This window comes from Cibotium barometz, chromosome 35, assembly GCF_041138505.1.
Source record: "Cibotium barometz isolate CiBa-2024 chromosome 35, ASM4113850v1, whole genome shotgun sequence".
In the NCBI taxonomy this organism is placed as follows: Eukaryota; Viridiplantae; Streptophyta; class Polypodiopsida; order Cyatheales; family Cibotiaceae; genus Cibotium; species Cibotium barometz.
Window position 1 is genome coordinate 13,908,569 of NC_141080.1, and position 21,649 is coordinate 13,930,217.

General features: G+C 43.2%; 1 protein-coding gene across 4 annotated transcripts in view; it reads right to left on the reverse strand.

Moving 5' to 3' along the window:
- Nucleotides 1–11,194: 11,194 nt before the first annotated feature.
- LOC147618180 (small RNA 2'-O-methyltransferase-like) overlaps nt 11,195–21,649 on the reverse strand; it is a 45,109-nt gene continuing 34,654 nt past the window's right edge. For 2 of the 4 annotated variants that reach the window (XR_015262064.1, XR_015262065.1), the window contains exons 7-10: nt 12,572–12,723; nt 12,361–12,482; nt 12,141–12,284; nt 11,195–12,057 (exon numbers count right to left, since the gene is read on the reverse strand). Coding sequence is in view for 2 of the 4 variants with exons in the window: in XM_086774595.1 (XP_086630721.1) it covers nt 11,392–12,057; nt 12,141–12,284; nt 12,366–12,482; nt 12,572–12,723 (1,079 nt within the window). In the remaining 2 variants the exon portion in view is untranslated. The remainder of the gene's footprint in view (nt 12,058–12,140; nt 12,285–12,360; nt 12,483–12,571; nt 12,724–21,649) is intronic. The other 2 variants (XM_086774595.1, XM_086774596.1) reach the window with 1 other exon arrangement.

The following is a 21,649-nucleotide window of genomic DNA, read 5'->3' on the forward strand; positions in this document are numbered from 1 at the left end:
CCATAACCTGGTCAAAGCTGTAGCCTATTGCCTCCCAAAAATGTTGTCCAAAATGCTCCGATCCTTAAAAAAACCTGTCTGAGTGTCATGGATCAAGTCGGGTAGGAAAGGCCGAAGTCTCCGATTGATGGCCTTAGCGAAAATCTTGTAGGCAGTCCCAAGGAGGGTGATGGGTCTCCACTGTCGGATCTCCAATTTGTCACCACCCTTATTAGGAATCAACTGAATCAAGCCCTCGGAGAGCCTCTCTGGCATGGTGCCTGTAATCATAATCTCATTGAAGCTTGCTCGAAGGCCGCCTTCCATAAGATCCAAGTGGCGAAGGAAGAAGGAAATTGAAAGCCCATGTGCCCTTGGGCATTTGCCCTTAGGAAGAGCCGTTTTAAGGCCTCTGCTAGCTCCTATGTAAAGGGGGTCAATAAGAAGGTCTTGAGAGTGGGGGAAACCACCTCTCTTGTGTGCCACTAGACTCGCCCGTGTGCGTCCACCACCTGAGGGGATAATGGAGCTCCTGTGAGGAGGGATCTAAAAAAGTCCATGGCGATTGCTTTTACAAGGGGAAGGGGGGGTCAGAGACGATAGCTCCATCCTGGCCACGCAATGTGTGAATACCATCTCTCCGCCTATGAGGGCTTGCAATCTCAAAGAAGTCCCCAGTGACTCTATCTCTAGTCTGGGTTGAGAAGGAGGCTCTGGCATGGTATCTGTTCTCCACCCCCTCTCCTCGATGGATCTGAGCTCTGTACGGGCGGCAACAAGCTGACCCTCAATCCATGGGCTGTTGGGAGAATTCTCCTGAAGACGCTAGAGAGAAGCAAGATTGCTGCCCTAAACAACCTCATGACACAAAGTCGGCCTTTGTAGAAAAGCCAACCATCGCATATCAAAAAGTGACACAATCATGTGGCTATGCCCAAACTCTGCCAAGTACCAAGAGTCTTGTCCCCTAAGTACCAGGATCAACTCCTCCCAAGTAGAGTACTCTGCGTCGCCTAAGAATTTAGCTGTGCCTCCTCCGAGCCATCATCTGCTGACTCAATCATGTTGAAGTCTCCACCCATGCAGTAGAAGTCAGCCTTAGGAAGGGACTGACGGATCGTACTCCAAAAGGTGGCTCTACCTCTCCTGGGACATAAACATTGAGGAATCCTACGTAGTCCTCTCCAATCCCAATGGTAACCCATTGCGCTCGCCTAGAGACTATGATACCTGAGCCTATCACTGCCGGCAAGAGTTGCTCGCTGAGACAGAAATGCAAACTCCTCCCTGCGTGAACTCAAAACCTCAGCAAGCACAATGAAACACTTGAGAGAGAAGAGAGATGGGACACTACATTGGGTACTCCCAACTAACCCTCTCAAGGGGCCCCCTATCCCATTACTGGAATAGTATTTGCTTTCTTATTGCACCTGTCGATGTTTACAACTTAGCGATTCTGATGCCAATGCTTGTACTTCGAAGCTTGGCCTTCCTTGGATGGTTCCGAAGCAAAAACGTTGAATTTATGCTTCTAGAATGGCTATCTGGACGCTGATGAACAGCCTGATGTCCAGCCCCTTTTATGCCCTCAAAACACTGCTTTTCTTCGCTCCCAAGTCACCCCCAACTATTGCCCTTTGGTTCCCCTGGGCTAGAGCTCCTAAACCACTGATTTGCCTGCTGTCTACAGCCTCAAAAGCAGCCCTTGAACCCTAAAAACGTCAGGCCCTCATTGGGTACCTCTTGGATACATTCTTGCAGCCCTGTCTTGGCTCCTTGACGTTGCCAATTGGTTGCCCTTATGAGCTGCCAAAAACGCCAATCCTGCTCCTGCTGCCCCCACTAAAAAACGCAGATGCTCCTCTTCTCCTTGATGCACCAATGGCGCCCTAGCCTTCTATTTATAGTTCCTAGAGTTCTTTTCCCTACTCAACTTATGAGCAATTTGACAAATAAATCATCCAATTTCAGCCTCACTTAAAGTCCCAAGAGAAAAAAAAAAACACGCCTATTTTTGTTAAATCTTAGGGTTTATTTTGCCCTTTTCATCTCTCTGTTGCCATCCATCTTCAGCCCACACATCCTCCCTTATACAAGAGTTTGCTCATATGTAAAGGCGATCTTTGTGTATTGTGGGCATGTTGTGAGTTCACACGCCGTTATTTTTTGGGCAGATTTGTGCATGCATTGAGCATTATTGGGCAGTTTGGTATTGGATCATGACACTCGTTATTTTGAATTGCCATTTCATGTCATGGTTCATATATCTTTTGCCGAGTTTACACATACCTTTGGTATTGGGTCATGGCTCTACGCTTGTTATTTTGAATTACCATTCCGTGTTATAGTTCATATATCCTTTGCCGAGTTTACAAATACCTTTGACTTCCAGGCTTGAAACTCTAGATCCTCGTTTACTGTAACTTCATGCTATGACAAGGCAGCATACTCATGCCATGGTTGGATGTTCGAGCTTGAGGGTTTGACGCCTAGTCATTTGAGGCATTTGTTCGATGAGGTGGATGTATGTGCCAAATGGTCCAGATGTTCTGCACATGGTAACTTCATTGATTCATTACTTGGCTACCTCGACACGCATGGTTTGCCATTATTCGTATGGGATAATTCTTCTTTTGGTGACTTACACAAGTGTCCTACACTCTTAAGCTGTTGTGATTATGATCTAGCAGTGGATGTATACCATACTCATTCATGGCAAATGGTCCAGATGTTCTGCACACGGCAACTTCATTGATTTATTACTTGGCTACCTCGACACGCATGATTCGGCATTATTCGTATGGGATAATTCTTCTTTTGGTGACTTACACGAGTGTCCTAGACTCTTAAGTTATTGTGATCATGATCTAGCGGTGGATGTATACCATACTCATTCACATGATGATGATGATGTATTACACATATGTGCACATGATGATATTGGTATACATGTACATGATGATATTGACACACACACACACACACACACACACGGGGTGATGATGATGATGTATTACACATAAGTGGGCCACTATTAGAATGGGGTCCTCAAACTCACCCACCCTCACTCTCCTTTTAAGAACACACAATCTATAAACATGTATGGTAATTAGAAAAGCATCATGATGAGCATTGAAATGATTGAACGAAATTGCGCAAAATATTAGGTGTAGTCTTTTCTCCCTAGTACAAAATGCGCTCCCTATGGCTTCTTAAAATAGATGGATCAACTTAAGAATGTTGTACATAAATGCTTGGACAAAAGCAACACCTTCATGCCAATTTGGTGGAGTAATGGCAACTAATCTATTATCTTTTTCTTTTTTTTTCATTTAGTGTTCTAAGAGCTCATTACTTAGTGTACTAAACACTTTAACTATAATTAGATCTCGTGATTTCCTCCATGACACCCCTTTCAACTAGCCAATATGCCCCACACCAAGTTGGTACCAACTCCTTATTCCAATAATGTATGTCACCATAGTGCACTCCCCTTTGCCAACATAATGCACATAGCTATATCAAGACTTGGTGTGTAGTCCAAAGTCTTATGATTTGTATGGGTACACACCCACCAAAAAAAAAAGAGAGAAGTTTTCCTTTCACAAGGCTTTATGTGAATGATTGGACCCCATCACACCACACACAAGTTTTACCACTTGAGCCGACAGGCATGTAGCTCAGTTGTGGTAGAACGGCTGGGCTCCACGATGAGGACCTGGGTTTGATGCCAATGGACTACACGACGGACAATACACTCGACACGCACAAATACACCTTCCCAACCAAAAAAAAAGTTATTCTACCACTTGGGATTTTAAACCACACCACCATGTTGAAGGATAGACGCTCTCTTTGTGGAGTAGACTGTTGAGATACTATGCATCAAGATGGAGCTTCAGGAAAGAGAGCTTGTTGCCTACCTGCAGGAAAGAAGATCAGTAAGCTTTTTTAGGATTGTTGCCACTTTTTCTTGGCTAACACGGGTGCTCAAACACATGTCAACACTAGGTTATCTAAGCTAGTGAGGTCTACAGGTTATATGGTATGTTAAGAGCTATTGGCAAAGATATGCAGGTGAGTGAGGAGGGAGCTTGCGTCGTTACGCTCTGCTATTTTACACTGAGGAGACTTGTTTTCTGCTTCTGAGACGGGGATTCTTTCTCAAGCTTTCATAAAGTAGTTATGTTGTTGTGAAGCACGTGTTGAAGGCCCACTCACTCAATCACGAGAAGTAAAACAGAAGGGAGTTGGCAAGAGAGAAAGCGATCTAGAAGGAAACCCTAGATGCAAAAAGCACTTATAACTCACTGATTATACCTTGGCTAAACCAATCCTCTCATTCATCCTTTACCTTCATCCTAGTCCCCTGGAAACTCTAATAGTGTGGAAAATTACACACAGGTGTTGTGGTTGTTGGTTAAGGAAGAATCCCACGGATGAGGAAATCCTAAGTTCAATCCCTACCCACCAAATCCTCCGTACCCTGTCATGTAATGTAACACGACTTACAGGCTTACCACTAGTTTGGTAGCTTAGCAAGACATAAATATGTCTTTTGAGGCATTTGCTAAAAAATCATATCTTGTGAAATGGGAGCAATATATTAGTATTTCTCTTCTAAGGCATATCTTCATGAATGTGGCAAATCTTAGAAAATTATTAAAATGATAAAAATAACCTTAAATATAATTGATAAATCATCATAAGTAAATGTATATCCAACACTATAATCCAAACAGGTTACGAATTTACAAAGTAGGTTCTTACATGCAAGAAAAAAATAACCTTAAATGTAATTGATAAATCATCATATCCAACACTATAATCCAAACAGGTTACGAATTTACAAAGTAGGTTCTTACATGCAAGAAAAAAATGATATCGACTCATTCTAAATTTCTCCTAAATCTTACATGATATTTAAGAGATTCCATGACAAGAAAAAAATATTGCATTAATAATTAATTAAATTAAATTTACTTCTTATAATAGTTTTTAGTTGTTGAGTCTTTGACACCCAAAATACAACAATAGTGTGAGCTTATATGGTGATTTACTTTAGTTATACTAATAAATCAATGTCTCCACTAAAGTCATCGATCAAGAATGCATATCTAAATATTTCAATTTAGTTAGAAGACAAAGTAATGGTCTGAACTTTCAAAACTGCATTGATAATAAAACAGTATATATAAACCCTTGCTTATATTTGGATCATCTAGTGAGAAACTTATAAAAACAGTGTTTATTATTATATATAATGACTAGATATTCCACTTCAAGCCTTATGAGATGTTTAAAAATGCGTGAAGTAGCCTCTTATTCTATAGTAATAATTATGGTCCAAAATTGATAAACTTTCATCTAAAATAAATTGCTTAAAAGGATAGGTATATATGTGATTGGCTCAACAAATACACCAGCAAAGCATAACATTGTACAAAACATGTGTGCAAAATTTGTTCCTAGTCTATGATTATTTGATAAGCTATAGAAATCCTCAAAGTTGATTTTTTTGAGAAAAATAAATACCTTAGAATTTTATTAAGACCTAAAATTTGGAGTTCTAATTGATTTTGAGCCTAAGATGAATTGTGTTACACTATATATATGTTTGTGAAGCAATACATATCTAAAAACTTTCGAAAGAAATGAGAAATTGGAAGGTAACAAATGTGATCCCAAAAAATCCCAATTTTCCTTCATTATGTACCTGATAATATATAAAAAAGAAACCTTTGATTTTCACTATCCATATGTTCTAAATATTTCCATAAAGTTAGTCACTAAACACGACATAAATATGTCTAGGGACACTTTTATGTCCTAAGTTCAATCCCTACCCACCACACTCGTGTGGTGCAAAGCCCATATAGCATTTCCTTCGTACCCTCTCCTGCAATGCAACACCACTTATAGGCTTAACACATTTTTTTAAAACGTGGAAAAACTTCGGCCAAGGTGGATCAGAGAAAATGCCTAAATCTAGGATAATGGTTACAAAAGGTTACAAGCTAATAATCAAGAATTAAACTAAAAGCATCAAGGCAATTTGCTCATACCTCATATAATCCCACAAGTACATCCATTTATACCTCTAAGTGAGCTCTCATGTACCACCCAAAGTTGTCATTCCTAGCATGCCACCTATGTGGCCACTCGAGTGTCACATCAACTCACAACCTTTTTGGCTCTTGTAGAGTCTTCTTGTACCAATTCACAACTCACTGACCAAACAACCTTTGACTAATACACCCTCAACCTTTAATGTGAGGCCCTTTAGACCTTTACTATAATTCAACATTGCCATTTAATCCCAAATTTGGATACAATGTCCATAAATAAGCTTTTTAACTTTTCAAATTTTGACCTATAGCAAAGATTTTGAAAATACCAAATTTTATTTACAGAGAGGCAAATGGTTTTAAATTTGGATTAAAATTCAATGAGGAAAGATATAACTTCAAGACTTTTATGTATTTTTTCCACACCATATATAATAATGGTGCCCTTACTCCATAGCATCACTAAGGACTCTATAATTATCGACAATGGTAATACACTAGTACACCTTAAAGATGGAGAGAGTGTTATGTGCTACCCATGGGTGCACATTCTCTAAGATGTATAGGGAGCCAGAGAACCTCAGTTTTAAAAAAACCTACATGCAATGGGTAGAAAAATATGTCTCCCTTTTCATATGTATATATTCTTTGAAGATAAATATTTACCACCCCTATTCTTTGAAGATAAATAAATACCACCCCTATTGTAAGTCAAATGCATTGATAGCTAATAATAACAACTAATTAATAAGATACATCTTGTAGATTAAAAGTCTTAAATAGAATTTAAAAATCTCTTGACACACATGATATCATACATTTTTTTGTAATAATAAGTGTGGACAAGGATTAACATGGTAAGGAAAATCTTGAAAAATATTGTATTAAATTTTTTTTAGCATTGTAGAACACTTTTACATCCAAAAAAAATGATACATTTATGTTAAATACACAACTTTAATTTTAAAAATGAGATGTGTGAGGAATTAAGTTCATTGGTGTGTAATCCTCAAATTTCTAATCTGCAAGTGTTGTTCCTTTTCAGTAAACTGATTTCCAAGCTTTGTAATGTGGGGATTTTATTAATGGATACCAAAAGTGCACACACATTTTCTTGTAAACACACAAGTAATATATATGTACATGTATAGATATATATTTTCTATATATATATATATATATATATATATATATATATATATATATATAATCACACTTTCATGTGGGTGAAAAGTTCAACACACTTCCTCTCTAAAAATTACAAAACCCAAGGAATGTGCCCTTCCATGGAAAGATTCTTTTGTGCTTGTAAACATAGTATCATAGATTTGTGAGTTTGATTTGTGTAATTGGATTCTCATAGTAAGTTTTATCTGCACCACATAAAAATCAGTTATGTAGCTCTTTGAAATGACGGAGATGGCAAGGCAGTTGAACCCATGGAACAGTAGCACAATCGACCAAGGGCTGTAAAGTATTTTTCGATATTGACAACTATGACTTTGACCACTCTATCCAAATCATTCGTGTTTATTGTATCCAAGTTTCAACCTGTGTACCACACTTGATCCAATCACTTAACATTTAAAGTAATTCATTTCACCCTAACTTATCTCTAAGTCGAGTGATTAAGCTCTACAATCATGAATCAAAAATCCATATCATCATACTAATATTACGAATCATGTTCCTAAATAATCCACTTGTGCAAGGAGGAGAAAAGATCATCTACAAGCTCTCTCTCACATGAGTAGTAATGTCTATTGCGAGAAAGAAAGAAAGAAAGAAAGTTATAGTAAACATCTTCAAAAGACCCTATGGGTCTATGAGACCAAAAGTGATACAATAGTGTCCATATAATCTCATCATGGCACAAAAGAAAACAAAGACGAGAGCTATGAGGTGGAAATGTCAAATCTGAGACATGATACAAAATCATCATACAGCCTATGGAGGAGGGGGGCATCAAGGATATCAAGCATGGAGGTAGCCTTTAGAAGGAAGGCACCGCAGATCCACTATGGCGTGAGAAGGTGGCTCTATACCTCTCCAAGACCTCGTCAAGCTCGGGCTGACGTATGTGTTGTTGGCAAGGTCCAGGGAGTCTGGGACGTCGGGCTCGCTATAGTGTCGTGGCCTGATCTAGAGTCACACGAGAGTGGGATCTAGCGGGTTGTCACGCGCTCGTGAATGTGTGGCTCAACGAGCCTGTGGGTATGTCATCCATGCCTGGTGTGGCACCCTCTTATGGTCAGAAAAGAAGTGAGGGATGGTCGCTTGGTGCCGGGGTGTGAGTCTCCCACAAGGTCTCGACCCTCTTATCAGTGACTCTATGACGATGAAGCTCTAGTAGGAAGAGGCCTACGCACAACTGATCCGGATAATCGATGATCCTGGAGGGGGGGGAGAGAGAGAGAGAGAGAGTCAATCATCCAAGTAATTCGTTGAATACTTGGTTAAATTCCATGGTCTCTTTTCATGGAATCAAAGAACCTAAGGCCTTCCTCCACTGCACCCACGTGACTGCGTGCTAACACTATAATAGCATAAATTGCAGCATTAGCCTTGTTGTTGCTAGACGTGCCCACTGAAGCTATATTGGGCATACCCTGTTAGCATTGCACCCCATGAGACCACATCTTTCTTTGGCAATGTATCAAACACTTCTTCATGCTTCCTCATGCACTCCGCATTTGGCATACATGTCAACAAGGGGGTTTCCAATACCCATAGCTGCTTCGACTCTAGGCCAGAGAATATGATAATGTAATCACTTGCCCTTCCTGAAGGGTCCAAGATTAGCACGAGGTTTCATAATGCACACATAGAAAACTCTATCTGGTCTTTTTCCCTCCTGCAGCGTGTCATTATAAAGTCCAACAGCCAGAAGACTGTGTCCATGTTGGGCATATCCTCCAATCATATAACTCCATGATACCAGACTTTGAATTGAAATTTGTTCAAACAATTTGCATGCCACCTCCATATGGCAACATCTTGCAATCCCAGCTTTCTGTCCCCCACGTAAGAGCTGTATTCATTGAAGCAGATGTAGCACAACTCACATGGCAGATTGAACAAGTTGGTACTAAAATCTCTATCATCATGCCACCATCCGTCACCCATCTACCCTCGTACACGTTGCACATTACGTTCAAGAAAATGTACACTTCACCAACTTAAGAATTACACAGTAAAGTGGGAGCAGCTTTCAATTGAACCCATGAAGGCAAGGATAGCAGAAACCCAAGTTAACTTGCAACTCAGTATCCACTATACAAAAAAGTACAAGTATCTGATTCTGATTTTTTTTTTCCTCTCCACCCTCTCCAGATGGAGCTTTCCAAGCACACTGTTAGAGACAGCACAAGATCCCATAATTGAGACTCCATGCTTGCCATGGCCCATGGCCTGGCTCTCTCGCTTTTTCCTATTCCTGCTTGCCATGGAAGAGGCAGAAACTGGGACAGTGCTAGTTCCCTTCAAATTCTGCAAGCGGCGACTGCTTGCTTGCAAATCTGGACGTGAAACTGTGCCTGACAGTCTCCCTCTTCCTCCTCTTCAGAATTGATCTCTGAGAATGTATCAAGCGAGATTGATTATTTGGGGGTTCGGCAGATATCACTCTTGTTGAGAAATGTGCATGCTTTGCAGCCCCAATTGGGCGTGTTTTCTTGCTGCAATAAGAAAAGAGGTAACCGCTCGTGATGATGATATGCAACAGGCTTCCGCGTTTGCTCGCATACCTCAAACTTGTTGGAGTTTCCTTGGTTCACAAAAGTGCAGGAGCTGCAGGTCCAAGGTACAAACAACATGGCCCCATCTTGGCATATGTACCCTCTCTAGATGGTAACATTTGAGGAAACAATCATTTGTACTCCCCAATCGTCCAAACTACGTGAGCAGTCTTAAGCCATTAGTGTTCATTTAAAGAGAAAATAAGGCAAAAGAGGAAAAACAGATATGGTTTTTTTTTCTTTAGGGTTTTTTTTGTGAAAAGCCGCCCGGGGGGGCGGGGCGTGGTAAGGTATTAGGGGCCACATAAGAGCGACAATCTTTTAGTCACATAATTATAATTGAAACTTAACATGGGAGAAGGATGCACCTTAGATCACTAGTGGATCATAAAAAGAGGGATCATGCAATGATAACTTTCATATCTTCCTAATTTATGTTTGGACAAGGTAAAAAATGCACTCAAGACAGTAAAATGAAAGATCTTAAGAGCAAGATGTAATCAACAAGAGAGCAAACTCTAGTGGTACTGCCAAGGTGATACAAAGCAGGTGCAATTACATCAAACCTTGGCATCTAGATAAGGGGGAACCCCATGACATAAAAGGAGGGGGAAAAGATCTAGTTCAACTTCCTATAAAGCCCCTAATGCAAGCATGCTCAGTATACCTTACATTGGAAACAAGAAAAGTTGACATTTTTGGAGGAAACAGCTTATGTGGTCCTCCAAGTTTATTGGAGGTATATCATGGGCTATCCACGTATTAAGCAAAGGAAACAGTTTACATGGTCCTTCAACTGGAGCATCAAGACAAAGGGTGTCCAATGCTAAAGGATGTTGATAAGTAAAGGATGGCTTGTAATAGTGCCAGTTACTTCGTTCTCCTGAAAATCTCTGCCATAGGTACCCTTCTGATTTATGTTTCATATCTGGTGGTTTAAACCATAGTTAGAGCAGTAGGGAATTAAAAATTGGGGCAAAAAGGGAAACTGCACTTTTGAGGCTGCAGAATAAGGGGAGACACAATAGCAGCAAGCATGACGGAAGCAAGCAGGACAGGAGGATGAGGAAAAGGTGAAAGAAACAGAGGACAGAAAACATGGGAGAGAAGAAACAAATCGAAACCTGTTAATTGGCCTAAACTCAACAGGTAACAAGAAGTATTGGTAGGTATCGTCAGGGAGTTGGCTGAGACAGCCAGAACGGGGGCTCATTATTGGGGAATGGGCTGAGGTAGGGAAACAAGCCACATTAGGAAAGGAAACGAAAAATGGCTGGAACACGTTACACCTGTTTTCAAGGCGTTTCTCATTACACCACACAAACGTGTGCATACAAGCAACACACACACAAGCACATGTGCGCACACACAGCGAGAAAGTTTTTTTTTGGGTTTGTTGAGAGCGGGCAATGTGCAAATCCAAAACAAATCGATAATAGCTCAGGCATTTTGAGTTCACTTTACATCTGTTGTGTGGTGGTTTAATGTTAGTAAATGTACAACTCTTAGAACATCACATTGGTGTTAAGACCAAGATCATAAATTTGGACCTACATGCCATCTACCAAAAACCCCTTTTATGGGGCCATAATGAGGGCAGTAAAATTTTAAGTGGAGTCCAATGGAAGCCCTCCCTTATCATATTTCCAAACTTCCCTATAACATGGAGAGTTGCGCCTTTCTTGTAGACCCTTTTGGGCTCCTTGCTCCCAACCCCCTTGATCATCCAGCTGGAGCATTCCTGCTACAACTGTGTCATCATGAGAGTTGCGTGTAAAAATGGCGATTTGTGACGCGAACCCAGGGTCTTCCACGGAACCACCCACACCTGCATATTCCACAGTGTACCCAAACCTTGCCGCTAGATTGTCCGCCCATTCTGCAAATTCTGCCCGTGTCCATTCAAACCGGTGGTCATCATTTCTAAGCTTTATGGGTTGGACACTTGAGTCATCATCAGACAGAGGTATGCTCTGAGACTCATTTATCAATGCCGGAGTGTCCATGGCATGATGCTGATCGTTTTTGGCTAACATAGCTTTATGAATATCATCCGTTGAGTCCTCCGATAGTGTCGTTTCATACAAATCAAGGCATGTGAGTGGCTTATCTTTGCATTCTCCTGAATTAGTTTTAGCATCAGCAGTTATCTTCTGAAGAATCACATTGTACTCTATGTTGGGAGTAGATAGTATCAGCATCTGAGGTGCATATGTACCCAGTATAATCTCCCCGGCCTTGGACAAAGGCTCGGGATCCATGTGCTCCACAACCTATGACAACAATCCAGAAAAGGGATCAGACTGCAACGTGGGACAACAGCTCCAAACATAAAGTCAAAAGGGTACTTAGATACCTCTACACAAGTTGCCACATCGAAGTTGCACAGACGGGGGTCGGGCTCTGCAAGAGACCCTTCATATAAGACGACTCCTTTCAGCTTATTGATAGAAGACCCATTAGTCTCAGCTTCATGTAGACCCAGTTTTGTATTGAGTGACTGCAACATCACAAGATCATCAGAAAGAAATGCACTGCATGATGTTGCCGCCAAGCAAGCAAAAGGGCAGGCATACCAAACCTTAGCTGCACGGAGAAGGCTCTTCAGTGAGATGTCGACGCCGGCTATATGCTCAAGATTGGTGAAATGGTCCACTACTGCATCCAACAGGCTTCCTGACCCACACCCGAGATCAACCTGTCACAGAAAATGCTTTATAGGCAACTATCTGCCCAAAGAATACCCTTAAGAATCATGTCTGGACACAAACATATATAGTTATATACCAGTGACTTTGCATTGACTTCCTTGATCTTGCAAATGGCGAACTCATTTCTCTGCTTAGACAAAGGTGGTGAGAATAGTGCCGACTCCATTCGTTCTTCTGGCGGCTCAAGAGACCTCAGAACTTTGACAACATATCTTAATGAGAAAAGCCCTGTTTCAAAAAAAAAAAAAAACAAGTATGAGAAAGCTGAGGTCACAATGTGTGCAGAACTCAGCATCTGTTTGACTTCATCCACACGCTTTGGCTCTCTAGCCCTCAGACTTAACACAACACTACTTTTGTAACTAAACCCACCCAAATAACTTGCTGCACAGCAGGGAAAGAGTAGCTCTTGGTGCAAATCATTGGATGATTTGACTCACATGGCCTTCAGATGAACTGTCTCCCCCCTTTTGAATACAGCTCACATGCCGCTCTTGGATCTCTCACATCAGGAGATCAAATGTATCATCCGCCTTGACCCGATTCCACTTAACAGATCAGACATGATTGTCCCCACCACTGCTCTCCACATGATAGTGCATTGAGAGAGCTGGCTTTCCCCACTGGCATGTCTCATGCCATAAGATTGCCATTGGCATAGTTGTTACGAGGTGCGCCTCTAACCGTTAAGAGGCGTCTGGGCATAGTTGATTTTTTTTTTGACCGTTTCTGGATTCTTCCTGTTTCTGACCATTTGGGATGGCATCATAGGCTTGAGTCCCGCAAAGAATATAAAACCAACACGATCACTATTATGCACAAAGGTCGCATGCATGTCATTGATGCTGGCAAAGAAGGGGATTCCATCCCAATTGTATCTCACATCCAAATTAATAAGGCAATGAAAAAGAGTCTTTCCGCGTGTTTGGTTTTGTTCGTGACAAGATTGAACAGTCATGTGATTGTATCTCAAACAAAGCTCTCGGAGAAGCAAATGAGAATGGCAAACTTTCTTTCTATGTTCCATTTTCAGATCATACATACTCCGGGAAAGAAGAATGTAGTGGCAGATGCCTTCTCCAGGAGACCATATGTGGCTGCTGTTTCAGTGGCCTCACATGGGGACTTGACTGCCATGTGTGATTTATATCATTTGGATGCTGATTTTTCCCATATATGGACTGATTTGATGGCTGGTCACTCGCATGCCTCTTATGTGATCAAAGAGAGTTATCTTATGAAGGATAACTGCTTATGTGTGGTGAAGGATATGCGTCCAAAGGTTATGAAGGAATGTCACACCCCACCTTATGCTGGTCATAGAGGTATTTTACCTACGACACGCATGATAGAAAGATATTTATTTTGGCGAAGCATGCGTAAAGACATTGAGGTTTATGTACGCGCATGTATAACTTGCCAGAAGGTGAAATTTGATAGGCAAAAGTCTCCAGGATTGCTTCAGCCTTTGCCTATTCCCTCGCAGCCATGGGAAAGCATTACAATGGACTTCATTATGGACTTGCCTAGATTCCCGCATGGGAATGATGCTATTTGGACCATAGTTGACAGGATTAGCAAGCAAGCTCACTTCTTACCCGTCAAGAAAACCATTAAAGCCGATCATATGGTGAAGCTTTTCCTTGCTCACATATTCAAGCATCATGGTATGCCTAAGTCCATCGATGGGGATAGAGATCCCAGGACTACGAGCCTCTTTTGGAGGGCTCTATTTGACAACATGGGCACTAAGCTTGAGTTCTCATCTGCTTATCACCCCCAAACAGATGGTCAAAGTGAGGCTACGAATTATGATGTGTTGGATTTGTTGAAGTGTTATGTGGCAGATCAAAAGAGTGCCTGGAAGAAATATCTTCCACTCGTAGAGTTTGCCTACAACAACACAATACATGCCTCCACGAGAAAGGCCTCGTTTGAGATTATTTATGGCAGAGTGATCTTGCCACCCATCCTTCGTACAAAGGATGAAATTTTTGCAGCCAATGAATATGTGCGTGACTTGAATGTAGCCTTTGCTCAGGTGCGGACAGCCATTGCACGCTCTCAAGACAAGCATAAGAGGGCTGCCAACAAGCATAGAAGGGACATGCAAGTCAAGGAAGGTGATTGGGTATTGCTAAAATTTAAGAAAGCTAGGCTTCGGAAGAGGCTAGGACGAGAGGGATCATATCCCAAGCTTTCTACTCGATATTATGGACCCTTCAAAGTGATTGAAAAGATCAATGAAGTGTCCTACAGGCTTATTTTACCCAGTCATTGGAAGATTCACAATGCCGTTCACGGGAGTCTTTTGCGTAAGTATGTGGGGCCAAATCCGGACAAGCCTGTCATCACAGACGATCCGCCCGAGATTGATGAGCTTGGGGAGATCCTCCAGCCAAAGCAGATTGTATTTCACAAGGAGAGAAAGCTACCACATGGGAAGCTTTACAAGAGATACCTTGTGAAATTTAAGAACTACTTACCCATTGATGCAAAGTGGGTAGATGACGATTATTTTACTGATTACCTGTAGCTTTTGCAGGCATATCTTGAGGCTTTTCAGTTGGGCTTTCGTACAGACGCCCTCGGCCCCCCCGTCAGCCACGATCACCTCATCAGCTCCAGATCCAAGACATGCTCCACCGCCATCGAGCTACCTTTCCACGTGACATAGCTGAGGGAGACCTCTCTGCCATACTCATTAGCCCCATGCTTGATATTTTGGAGAGTGGTATACCATCTACTCGGAGCTGATGTTGCTCACTTTGGTCTCATAGGTCTTTTGGGTCTTTAATAGACGCTTAATCTCTCTTTCTTTTTTTTCGTGAAATGGTGTTTTATATTATATGTAAAAATGTACATCAGCCACATGGCTCACACAGAACCTATGGTCCCAAAAAAACCCCCACAAAAGATCCTCTAAAGGATCATGACCATGCAAACCTGTACACTAATAAGAAAGCCTCCTAGCCAAATAAGCATCCCAGATAAAAGCATCAAAGATGAGCCAGCCGAGCCACCGTAGACCATAACGAAATAACATCTGCATCCGGTAGCTGAGCTGAGAGAGAAGAAAACTACCAAAGCAGCAAACTGCGGATACGTAGAATGTGCCCATGTATTCCAGACAAGGAATCAAAGACAAACCCATTCCGTGTAGTCCAAATATGCCAAAGTCCTGTCCATCTAAGGAAATGGAATATCACAAGGTGACTGTCCGAAGTAATGACTTGAGGACAAATCCCAAATATCCACTGATGAGTCGAAACAGTAGACCTCTCTACTGCCTCCCAAACGCGAGAGACAAAAGACCAAATCTGACGGGCCACTGGACAACTCATGAACAGATGCATAACTGTTTCAGTGCATGTCGTGCAGAAGAAGCAAGAGGCCAATGTAATTTTACGACGGCTGAGCTGATCTCCATTCAATTTCAGTCCCAATAGTTTTAGACTGAGTTGGGGGTCAATGTGCGATCAAACTATGTCGGTTTGACCCTCGAAACGAAAACCAATTTGAGTGTGCTATTTCTTGTAAGGAAGCCCTTGTAAGAGGCTATCTAAAGCTATAAACCACTTGAATTCAGTCCAAATAGTTTATGATTGAATCACACTTTTTTTATTAGTCCATATGAAATAGTTGGCAACCATAAGTGCTTCTATTGTGACACTTGTTTCACTTCGACCGTGTGCAGTTGTCTAGGTTGTTAGAATCCAGTGTTCTAGGGATTTTTAGGACACTCTTTTCAAGCTCAAATCAACCACCTAAGCCATTCAATTTCAGTCCCAATAGGTGTAGGTAACCCTCCCACCAACATCCTCCAAATGAAAACCTTACCTTGGTAAGGGAGTTTAGACTGCCAACCACGCTTAATCTCTTAATCTCTCTCTCTCTCTCTCTCTCTCTCTCTCTCTCTCTCTCTCTCTCTACATAGCTTACAAATTTATTACATACATCCACCCTATTGAGCTTCCCAAATTCCTGTAGGAGTACAGCCAAGAGTAACACTGGAAAGGTGCCCCAAAATAGTTGGTACGATGACGAGTGTCAGGCTGCTCGTTCACGTCTCAAACGGGAGGTAGAGAGAGGAGAAATCTTGGGCCGCAAGGCACAAAGACTAAACCAATCTTTAACTTGCCGTAAGAAGCGCATGTTCGAGGAAACCAAACAATGGGACATGTACCACTTATTTTTGAGCAATGATTCAGCTGAGGCTTGGCGGAGGCTACGGGAACATCGTTCACACACCCCTATCTCTAACCCCGAGATCTGGCATACGTATGCTCAGTCACTATATGAGGTGCCAGATCAGCCGCCTATACCCTATCCTTCAGAGCCTCGGCCCACTCACTCTACTTTCTTTACAGCAGGTATGTTGGAGGAGTGCTATACGCCGACTCCAACACAGACGCACGGAGGACCGCACAAGCCTTAGAGGTGAGCATTTTTCATATGCAGCTGACACGGTGGCACCATTTATAGCACATCTCTTAACAGGGCTATCGTAGAGGGGTTCCCGGCATGGACTTTACACACTATTGCCACCATAAATAAGGCTGGCAACCCTATAGATCCGGGTAACTACAGGACTGTGATGGTAGGCCACACATTGGCCAAACTTTATGGGTCGGCCATTGAGCATGAACTCAGTAAATTGGCAGAGATCTCTGGATTCAGAGCTATTGGGCAGGCTGGTTTCTGCCGAAACCACTCCACTCGATCATATCTTCACACTCAGGAGCCTCGCAGGAGGAGGCGAAGACTCAGAGACGTAGATTATACTGCTACTTCGTGGCTTTCCGCCCCAAGGCATTTGACATTGTGCCTCGCGACAGACTTATGCAAAGATTGCAGACAATTGGGGTACCATCAGAGATGATGTGGGGGATTATTGCTTTGTACGAGAGAGTTGTGGGTCGTGTGCGATGCACGGACGGATTATCAGAGGAGCTTGCTAGCACTATTGGTGTTAAGCAAGGATGTCCATTATCTCCCACCCTGTTTGGATTATACATTGATGAGCTAGCAGATTTTGTGGACAGAGGGGGGGGGCAGTGGATCACCTTTGGCAGATCTATATGTAGCTTTGATACTTTACGCAGACAATGTAGTACTTGTCTCGGATACACAACAGGGGTTACAACGACACATGGATGCTTTGAGAGAATTTTGTAATCAGAGGGGCCTGACGGTCAATCTTGGTAAAACCAAGGTTATGATTTTCAATACCACGAAGCAGGGATAAGAGACCACCCACATCATATACCAGGACAGACGTGTGGATGTATGACTTCATATGTATATTTGGGTGTCACCTTTACTAGCCTGGCAAGGAGGTTCTCCATGAGATAGGCAGTTCAGGACAGGATAGCCAGAGGGTATGCAACTTTAGCTTTACTTGAGAGGCAATGTCACCAGGCGCATTTTCAAGAACCCTGTACAAAGGGATGGCTTTTTGATACCATGGTCACACCAGCCTTGATGTATGCATCCCCCATCTGGACTCCAGGACTATCAGCAAGCGGATGGCGAGGTTTAGAGAGCCAACAGATACTTATGTTCTCACGGATGATTCACAGTAAAACCTCGACGCCACATGAGAGAGTTTTGGCAGAGTTTGCGTCTTCGCCCATGCTAGTGGAGGCACTCTTTCAGATAGTGACATTTATTCAGCGGTTTAGGCACATGCCCCCAGATAGATACCCGAGACAGGCCCTAGAGCCATCAAAGCGAGTGACAGCATCAGGGCAACAGTCATGGTATGCAGAGGTTTTACAATGGTTTTCACTACATGGGATGAGTATGGACAAGCTCCCTCCGTTTCAGTATGATGAGGACCATCCGCCCATGAGACTCTCCCATGTGGAGAGGAACCGATTGATACGTTAGGATTTGATACAGCTATACACACGTCATACATGGATTGATCCTCCACAACCTCTTCCTGTGAAGAGGCAGCACTACCACAATCATTTCTTACAGCTCACAGAGGATGGGTTTGTGCAGAGACCGGGTTACATGGATGTATATATGTCTCATGCCATGCACACAACTATTGGGCAGCTTCGGGTATCTTCACACACTCTAGAGATAGAGGCAGGGAGAGCTACACGAATGGAGATACCACTGTCTCTTCAAGGAGGGATTTGGTCCACTCAACAGCGTTATGCAATTTCATGATCAGAGATGCTTGGGGGGATTTTTGATTGAGTTACGACGTCATAGAGAGCAGCTATTACAACAGCCCCCACAGCAGAGGGATACTACATCTCAGACACAGATCACTGCCTTCTTCCAGCCACTCAGTGGTGGGACATCCTCCACAGCTCCTTCGGTCCAAACCCGGGTCACTTGGAGACGCACTATCTCTACGTCTACTACTAGACGAGTGACACCCCCGCGCACTTGGCCCTCGCCCCCCAGGTCTCCACCAAACACAGATTGATGAGATCTTGAGGAGACATAGCAGAGAGGACAGACCCCAGATTGATCTAGCACAAATTGGGAGATATCTTGCTCCTAACCCGATGTATGACATCCTACACCCAGTCATTGGCACCGGTTGGAGCTAGATGCTTTATTGGATGTATTTACCCCCCCTTCCCTCCCACCCATCCCACTCACTCACTCACTCACTCTCTCTCTCTCTCTCTCTCTCTCTCTCTCTCTCTCTCTCTCTCTCACAGCCAGATCATGGAGTCCGCAGACCAGCACAGATTTGGCCAGTTCTTGCTAGGGACACAGCGCCACAGAGAGACACTGCTACGGACTCATACCACAGGGAGAGGTGGGCGACAGCTCCAGCTCACTGATTTCTTCAAGAGATCTATCCCACTCTCTCTCTCTCTCTCTCTCTCTCTCTCTCTCTCTCTCTCTCTCTCTCTCTCCTCGCTAGAGAGGCAATGCTCACAGATACAGTTTCAGGAGCCGAGGACGAAGCTTTGGCTATTTGATTCTCTAGTTACACCTGCACTACTGTATGGTGCCCCCATCTTGGGTCCTAGCTTATACCACAAGAGGAGACAGAGGAGAGTGCTGGCCAAGACAGATACAGAGGAGGTATATGCGGGGTGGAAGCCGATGGAGAGGCCCCTAGTGGTGATGATCTCACGAATGATTAGGAGTAAGCCATCAGTGCCACATGAGATTGTGCCAGCAGAGATGGGGACTGCACCGATAGTGACAGAGGCTCTATTCCAAACAGTGACATACTGGCATAGGCTATGGGAGCTTCCACTTGATAGATACACCCAGCTAGCCCTGGAGTCCTCGAGACAGTTGACACTTGAGGGAGATACAGAGTGCTGGTATGCACAGGTAGGCACTTGGTTTGGCATGCACAGTATGCAGATGGAGGCACTCCCCCTGTTCCAGTATAGCATAGAGGCCCCGTCATTTGCTCTCAGCCGCAAAAAGCGGAACAGGGTTATCAGGAAGGACATTGTCAGACTGGATACTCAAAGGACATGGAGTTCACCTAGTCGTCCACTGGGGACGAAGATGGCCTTCTACAGAGATCACCTCCTATGCCTAACAGAGGATGCGTTCACCTATCCTTTGGGGTGAGATGTGCGGTCAGCCAGATCCGCACCTAGTCCCACCAACAGAGAGTGGAGACTACTAGATATGGGCCTAGGGCGGCCGCACCAGAGGACAGGATATGCCAGCTCTGTCACACAGAGCCCGAGACAGAGGATCATTACATATGCCGATGCCCTGTATACTATGAGATTCGGCCAGACCCCATGGCCCTCGCCCACAGCCACGCCACCACAGGAGGATCCGGGCCATCATCTCCCATCATCGCAGGACCTTCTCGTGCCAACTCAGTTTTACCACCTTGAGCACCATGTCAGAGTGGCCCATGAGGGATGTCTTAGGGTGATATGAGAGCTCTCTGCTCATGTACCTAGATCATATTTTAAAGTTCTAGATTTTTGTTATCTTTCTTTATTACTATTTTGTACCCATGATGATGTACCTCATGGATATGATGTAACCTTTTGGTCTCATAGGTCATTTTGGCCTTTTGAAGATGTTAATACAACTCCCTTAATTGATGTATACCATTCTATACCCCCAGTATGGTACAAGATGGAGCTAGCTAGGTTGCATATCATGATTGTATACTCCATGCATATAGCTTTGCATTCTCCTAGTAGTAGAGCTCCATCACCTCCCCCACTCATTGTACTTATTGCACACCCAGATTCAGCTTTTTAGTTCAGTGCTTTTTCATTTTGTTGGGATGATAGAGGATACCCCACACAGGTACACTGATTTGTCTCATAGGCCGAGTTCGGTCTTTTGGAAGACGTTAATAAAATCTCTCTCTCTCTCTCTCTCTCTCTCTCTCTCTCCACAAGGATGTAGTGCTAAGGCAACATGCTGAGAGAGAGTCCCAGCTCCGATAGGACCCCTCACAGAGAGCCATCACAGATTTCTTTGTGGTACACACATCCACATCGGAATCCACTGTCCACAACAATTCCTCTACTACAACATCAGAGCCCACCACCTGTTTCCACGCTCCAGCTCCACGCCCCAGAGAAGTTCTTAGCGAGAGAGCTCGATCCATTCTGCGAACCGGACGTCCCTGACCCAGAGCATCAAGTCCCTCCCACCACACAGAGACAGACTGCTCAAGAGAGCGAAGGAGAAAAGGGAGAGCAACACCGCTCCTATTTACATACACCAACAATAACAAGCATGCAAGCATCACAAGCAAGCAAACTACCATAAGCTCAAGAGAGAGAGAGAGGGAGAGAAGGCAAGACTCAATTGAGACAAATGAGATTGTCTGTTACAAACAAGAGAAATTGACTTTTATAGTTCCCATCCTTTTCCCACTAGGCCGCCCGGGAGTAAGTGACCCGGGGCACCCAAAACATAGTTACAAGGCTTTTCTCTATGGTTTAGCCAACTGACCAAGATCCTCTTGTCTGTCCTTTGAAGCTCAATACTTGGAAGCGTCTTTAGAGTGTTTCCCTCATCAAATGACGGGATTTACAATATAGCACGGGTGCCCATTACATAAGTGTGCGGCATTAGTTGTCATAGGAATGTGTTAACCAATATGTGATTAACATCATATTAGTATCTAAAACAATGTTCAGATTTGTCGTGAATACATGTAATTCAAAATCTAAAA